This window comes from Buceros rhinoceros, unplaced genomic scaffold (assembly GCF_000710305.1).
Source record: "Buceros rhinoceros silvestris isolate BGI_N320 unplaced genomic scaffold, ASM71030v1 scaffold4368, whole genome shotgun sequence".
Classification (NCBI taxonomy): Eukaryota; Metazoa; Chordata; class Aves; order Bucerotiformes; family Bucerotidae; genus Buceros; species Buceros rhinoceros.
In genome coordinates this window covers 32,405-39,674 of record NW_010427281.1, presented here as the reverse complement: position 1 = coordinate 39,674, position 7,270 = coordinate 32,405, and the positions used below count along the sequence as shown (strand labels likewise).

At 48.4% G+C, this 7,270-nt stretch overlaps 1 protein-coding gene across 1 annotated transcript; it reads left to right on the top strand.

Moving 5' to 3' along the window:
• Nucleotides 1-46: 46 nt before the first annotated feature.
• On the top strand, nucleotides 47-840 carry ISCA2 (iron-sulfur cluster assembly 2; the record flags this gene model as incomplete). The annotated part of the gene is made up of 3 exons (XM_010141812.1): nucleotides 47-205; nucleotides 347-462; nucleotides 666-840. Coding segments are annotated over 3 exons (450 nt in total), but the record flags the coding sequence as incomplete, so codon positions are not given.
• Nucleotides 841-7,270: the final 6,430 nt, after the last annotated feature.

Genomic DNA, 7,270 nt, shown 5'->3' with positions numbered 1-7,270 from the left:
TGAGGCTCCCGCTTTGCTCCCTTCTCCCTGAGGCAGCTGGTGTTCCGCTCCGCCGTGCCCAGGACGAGGGTTGCCGAGGTTCCCCGCGGGCTCTGCCTGTGCCGTTGGCTGCCTGCTGCGGTGGGCCTCGTCCTTCTCCCCGCCGCGTGCGACGGGCAGCAGCTCCGCGGAGGGACAGGTCTTCCTCAGCGAGAGCTGTGTGAAGGTAGGGACCCCGGCAGTGTTCGGGTGCCTCCGCGAGGGATCTCCAAGTGGCCTGGTCTGCCCTGGGCACACAGGGGAGGCGTTTGAGTGTTTGCTAGTTTGTTCACTTTAATGCTCTTGTTTTGTTGTTTTTTTTTTACAGAGGTTGCTGGAGATAACTGAAGGCTCGGAGTTTCTTAGGCTGCAGGTGGAAGGAGGTGGCTGCTCTGGCTTCCAATACAAGTTTTCCTTGGACACAGTTATCAATCCTGATGACAGGCAAGGGCGAAGGGGTGTAGTGGTGGTCAGGTGTGACTGTTCTTTGCAAAGGTAACAGGAAGGGTGTGCATGACGTGATAGTATCTTTCGTCAAAGGAAAAGTCTGTGAGATAAGGAAGGTGCTCAGGCTTTGCTTCTCTGTTGGGTCTACAGCACAGTTAATGGTTAAATACGGGGGTTTGTTCTTTTTTTTTTTTTTGCAGGGTGTTTGAACAAGGTGGTGCCCGTGTGGTTGTGGATGTGGACAGTCTCGCCTTTGTGAAAGGTTCCATGGTGGACTTTAGCCAGGAGCTGATCCGCAGCTCTTTTCAGGTCGTGAGCAACCCCCAGGCAGAGAAGGGTTGCTCGTGTGGGACTTCCTTCTCTGTCAAATTCTGAAAGAGCTTCCGATGGATGGACACTCTCTGCAGATGCTTCCTGGCAGTATCTGGGGTTTTTGCTTGTTCTTTTCTCAGCTGCTCCCTCTCATACCCCTTACCATGTAACACAGCTGTTATACGTGACTTCAGCTGTGTGGATATCTGCGCTGAGCCTGTCTCCAAGACTTGTTGGCCTTCCCTTCAAGAACATAAAGGAGCTGTGAGCATACATGCAGTAGGATCTTCAGCGCCTTGTGAACCACTGGCCAGGTGGTGCTGACTTGCTTACCCTGTCCTGAATGTGGAACCACTTAACTGCTTGTTTCTGTACGAGGTGGCTGTATATACGTGTGTGTTTATTGGAAGTTCTTACTGGAAAATAAAAAGTCTTTGAGATTAACTGGTACTGCGCAAGCATTCCCATATGGGTAGAATCTGGGTTCTTTCAGGCTGCTGTTGCTAATTCCTTGTCTTCCAGATGAATGGGATTTGGAGTCCCTCTCCTTTACACCCCCCAGTGTTGCTGGCTCTCCACACCCTAACTCCTGGTGGACTTTTCCAGATAGTTTTGTGTCCTTTTACTCAGTAGGCTTCTCTCAGTCCCAGGAACCTGCAGTGGCCTTGCTGTTAGTCCCTGGGATAAAAGCTTTTACTTCTTCAGAGTAAGTGAAGCAAAAAAATTGAGATAGGAAGAATTAATAGCTTATGTAATGATTTTAAAGAAAGAAAAAGCTTGTATATATATAAATAAAATACACAGCCCTCCATCACCCGGTGCTATTTTAGCCTGTTCCTAAACCTGACTTGGAATTTTAGGTCCCATGAACTCTCGGGTTTAATAGCGTCTGCTGCTTTCCTTTGGCATCAGTCCTTTGGACCTAGCTGTCTGAGAATCTTTTCTGTAACTTGCTTTACTGTTTAATCACTGTCTAACTTGTGCCTGGTTTGAAAGAATGAAATGGCTCTTTTTCCTTTCTGAAAATCCCATGGAATGGGAAATCTAGAATTTTTCAGAATAACGTAATTTGATAAGTTTTCTGTAGTTGCTTTATCTGCCACTAGATGTCTTTAAATCAGAGTGATTTACCTGCTTCGGGGTGAAAGGAGAGATGGGGAAGCTGCCTTTGTTCCCTCTCGTGTTTTTATCTGATCATAACCAAATTGTCTTACAACTTGAGTCTTCCATATGAGTGCAGAAGAACTGCATGACTTAGGTTTCAAGGAAGCTACTTACGGCATACCATGAGCTTTTTAAGGCTCTGCTACAGCCATTTTTTTTGTTGAGCTTCCTAAATGCCATTCTAAACTAGTGAGCAGTCCATACATGCAACACTGATTTGTCTGTTGATTTCTATTGTTCAGCGACTTGATAATCACCTAGTTTCATCTGTGGATGTTACAGTTCATATGCGATCTGCATTAACTTTGTCACACGAGGAATATGGATGGGATTTGGAGCAGCAGCTCTTGATTTAGCCCTTTCCATTTCTGTTTCCTGCAGTCAACGAGTTCTACCTAGTTAAGTTGCTCTCAGAGGGGGCTGGATGTAGCACTGTCGCATTTTGTAAAAGAGAGTTAAGGATGTGATTAAAAGATTTGTCTAAACCCCTGTGGGATGTTTTAGCCCTACTCTTATGTTCCCAGGTCTTGAATGTGATGTCAGCCAGAACTGCTTTGAAAAGTACAAGACCTACAAGTTTGTGCAGGTAGAAGACGTTAGATAAACTTGATTTCTGTCAGCTGTTCTTAGTAAATGCAAGTGTGTCACGTCTGTTCAACCTAGCAAGGTTCCACCTGCCTTCACTCACTCTGCACTGCAGAAGTAAATCAAGCAAGTGCTGTCCATGTGGAGTGCCATCCATTTTAGAGAATGTGCCTCTCCCTCACAGGAATTACACAGAAGATGAGGCTTTGGGTCCCCACCAGTGTCACTAGCAGCGTTGCTCGGCTGGTAGAGGAGCCTGCATGTGCAGCTTGCTCTTCCCGCGGTTCTGGCAGCACTGCTCTAACTACACTAGGTGGACCCTTTGCAGCTCGGGAGTTACCGTGCTGGGCCGGTACAAGCATTTCGCATGCTCTCTGGAGTGAGGCAGGATCTGCTCCATGCAGGACCTAGGAAACACAAAAGGTTACTTGCCGCGGCCTGTTTAAAGGTAAGCTGGAGCTGAGTTCGTCTGGTCTTGCAACAATGTGATCTCTGTATCAGAGACACTGCTAGGAGCTGGAGAGGTTCCAGCCCTAACCCGTTGTTCTTGGCTTCCTAGTCCTGCTTCACAGAGCAGCTGTAATCTACTGGCCAGTTCCCAGCACGGAGTAGGTGCAAAGGGCTGTCCGTCACCTCCAGAGTCCTCCTGACTCTGAAAGCCTGTCCGTGTATCAGAAATGGAAGACTGTCCGTGTTAGGAAGTCAGCAAAGGGGGTCATGTTGGCAGAGGGGGGTGAAGGTGACTGGTAGATTCTGGCTGTGCAGGCAGAAAAGGCTGGTTCCTGGCTTCTACTGAAAGAAAAAAACCCAAACAATCAAAGCTGGTGCACTGAGTAGCCTTAGGGGGCAAAACCAGCACCACGCTGCAGGCTGTGCAGCAAGACTAGTGGTACCAGGAGAAGGGTGGGGAGGATTAGGGGATTCAGTTCTGCCGGGGCTGTGAGGAAGTGCCAAGGCACATCTCTGAGGGGCCCGTAGTGTGGCGATAGGTGGGAGTCCTTGTACTGAACCACCAAGAAAAAGCAGGAGCATGGAGCTGGAAGTGCTGCCTTCGCTTCATGGCAAATGAGAAACTGCAGTGGTAAATTTTTCTCTGCTCCCACATGAAGAAGGAGGATTCTCTCAGTTCACCCACCTGACAAGGAATAAATCATCAAGACATATTTATGGAAACCTATGTTAAGATGAAACTTCAGGGGAAAAGGGCACAATCATTAGTGTCACAGGTGGGTAGAGGAGGGTGGAATAGAAATCATCACTTTGGTGAGGGCTTGTTGGAGCTCTGCAGAGATTTGTTAAATAGAAATTTGTTAATCATATCCTCAGCCTGTGACTCTGGCGCTGTTCTTCAACATATTAGCTGTGGGTTTCTTCCAGGCTTCAAGCCAGACAGTGACAGAAAAATGGCAGATTTTTGTCCTGCCCCTTTTCTCCTGGTTTAGGGATATGCTCAAGAATGCAATGCTCACCTTGGTGGGCTTCTCTGTGATATTACTTGCTACAAAGCATTCAGGAGTGAGTGTCTCCTGTAAGACTGAGGGCCAGCCTAGGATGGATGTTAGGGGAACAGCTAACCCTCTCACCTCCAAATTTTCATCTGCAAAATTTCACTAGGTTCAGGCCTCTCCCTTGGAAAATGGTATGTCTGTACAGAGCTGTTGGGTGAGTCAGGAAGACAGCTAGGGTTGAGGAGCGGTACCCCTCAGACGACAGCCACTGGGGCTTCTGCTTTCCTCACACAGCAGTGTAATTTCCTGCCAACTTAGGGTTTGCCTGAATCCACCACCGGGGGAGAAATCACTGACGGGTGGAGGAGGCGGTAACAGGAAGACAGAACTGTGTGGAAGAAGGCTTCCATTGTGTGTGTCCCACACTGTGAAGGCATATGCTTTTGCATCAACTGTCTTCAGGCTTGCAAGCATTTCACGTGTCCACTGGCAGCTGGAAGTGAAAAAACCAGGGTAATATAAACCCCACTATTCACACCATTAGCTGAGACCAGCCAAAAAGCTTACTGGAGTCAGAGTAAGCATGCCAAATTTTCAGGGTGAGCTGCTACAACACATGCTTGTGGACTGAACCACATACATAGCACCTCAGCTAGCGAACACCGCAGGGGGGTTGATTAGCAGAGGGTGTCGTAGGGTGTGCGCCATTTTGGTGCTTCGTTCCCTTTACTTGTTTTCATGCTCACCAGACAAATCTTTCACCCATTCATCACGCTCCTCTAGAATGGGCTGTGGCTGCTGGAGAAACTGGTAGCAGAGAAAGAGAAAACCCTGTGTAATGGTGTGTTTGATATGACAGCCAGCCTGGAAAAAGAGCCATGATTCAAGGAGACCGAGCGTTGGTGAGGATAATCTGCAGCCACCTGTACGATAGCAAACACTTCCATCTGGCTATTCTTGTTACTGCTGGGGTTTTTTCTTTTTTAAAGAGGATGAATCCTTGAACCAAATGCTATTAGAGACTTAGCATAGTGTTAATGATGTAGTTTGGATCTTGCTGGATTCTGAGGAATATTTTCGCTCTGTGTGGTTTCCCAGGATTAGACTGCAACTGACTTCGATCTGTGCAGATACTTGCCCAGGAAACAGCCAGTAGATCATGGGCTTTGGGTGGATTTAGCATCCCGCTGAGGACAGAAACGCAGTGGTGAGACAGCTGAATGACAGTGAGGTGGGCCATGACTCCACGGCTGTGATCCCTTGTCCTATGGCGAGCAGTTTGTGCACAGTGCTTCCTGTATCTGGCCTTCCCAGCACTTGCACGGCTTTAATATTTCCCGCTTGAGCAATAAGAGTTTATGGCCCTAGTCTTTGTGGTTGATTAAAGCCCAAGTTTGTGCCCCCGTTTTAATCAGTGTTCATTTAGCTTTGGCATCCTTCAGAGGAACAGAATGGTATGTCTTTCAGTTGCCATGGAAACAGTGAGACCAAATGCATATTTCCATGGCAACCTGCCATTATCTTCAGCTCTGTCTGTGGGTCTCATTTTCTGACCATGGGGGTGGGGTGGTGAAAATGGAACTTAATATCTTAATAAAATATGCTTAAAGAAATAAGATGCTACCACCAGCATTGTCACCACACCTTTTCCTCCTCTGGCTCAGGCTTGGGGCCAAGAGAGGCCTGTGACTGCTACCACCATCCTTTGTGCTGCAGTTCTGAGGTGTTATCATCGGCTCCTCCAACCTTCTAAAAATAGAGATGTTCAGAACGATTTCATGACAATGTTCCAGCACTTCTCTGAGCTTTTTGTTTCCTAAACTAATGCTCCCAGAAAATGCCCTTGAAGTTAACTGAACTTTCCAATGGGTTCCAAATCCTTTTGGTCCAAAGGGCAAAGTGCTAATTATGGGGTCTAAGACTGAGGAGAGGCCTTTGTCTGCTGGGGATGGAGGCACCAGGGCATATCACATTAACCTTAGGAGCGAGGGACCTTCTTGCAAGGGGGGCAGCACAGACTGCTTCAGGAGGTTGTACCCATCAGAGAGTTAGAGAGCAAAATTTTGTGTGTGACTCAGGTGATGCAGAGCAGAGAAGCCAGGTGTTTGCTGTATGATGGGTCTTGCAGCCCCCTGGCCAGAAGTGTTCTTGGCTACTGCTAACATCTCTGCCTCCCCCAGCCACTGAGTCAAATAAAAAATTACAGAATCTGTTATATTTTGAGCAATTGCACACAGCTGTTCCTTAAGCCTGTGTTCATTATTCTTATCCTAGCCGGTTTGACCTTTTGCTAATTTCTCTTATTCATGGTCTAATCTTGGATACTGAGGGAAAAAGCTTGTACTTTGCACTGTTCTAGCCTGATGCAATAGCCATCCATAGGGAGGATGTGGTGGAGTTCTCCTTCCACATCTGCTGCACTAGCCTTTCACAGGTGCTGAAGGAGATGATAAAGCTCTGTTCACTCAGGAATTAGCATGGAGGCAGATGCAGTCTTCAGAACAGGTGAGGCACAACTGTTTTCCTTGCTAAGTCTACTACAGTGGTGATTGCACATGACAAAGAGCTGTCACAGTCAGCCTCAGTTTGTGCTGTCTCATCCAGGGGAGAACAAAGACCAGAGAGCCTCATGCACTGCTGAGCACGCAGGATTTACCCTGAAAGGTTATTGCCGGGACCCTCTGTCAGGGTTTGGTTGGGAGCTATTGCTTGGAAGACTCTGAGAATGGTTTCCAAGATGTGGGGATTTCCCTCAAGAGCTGAGTGGCTGCACCCTTGGACAAACTGCAGGGTTTGCATGGAGAGAAGTTTGCCGGAGGTCATGCTGCTGGGGTTGGACCACGCTGGCTTGGCTTCTTGAGGTGCCGTGGCAGAGGGTATGGAGGAAGGTTTGCTGGATGTGTTTGATGTGTGAAGTGGTGGCTGCTCTCCACCTGCTCTGGGGAACTGACCGCTGAACAGCAGCCTCAGGGCAGGGGCATCCTGGACTCTTCTGCTGAGGACTGCTGCAGGCTTGTGCTGGGGTTTGAACCATGATGAGGTTTGTCTGTGGGCTCAGTTACAGCCCTGCTGCCGTGACATGTAGAGCTACACAGCCTGGGTGACTTTAGGCTCTTCCCCTTGTGCCCGTAGCAGCTGAGCAGGCATTGGCTGAGGGAGAGACACAGCCCCTCATTCAGCTTCTCCTTAGCACGAAGGGTCAATTCTCTTTGCCAGCATCCTGCACCGTGCCCAGGCACAGGTTCTGGCCGGCGCATCCAGCAGGCTGTGGGGCAGGGGTGTCTCTTTCTGCCTCG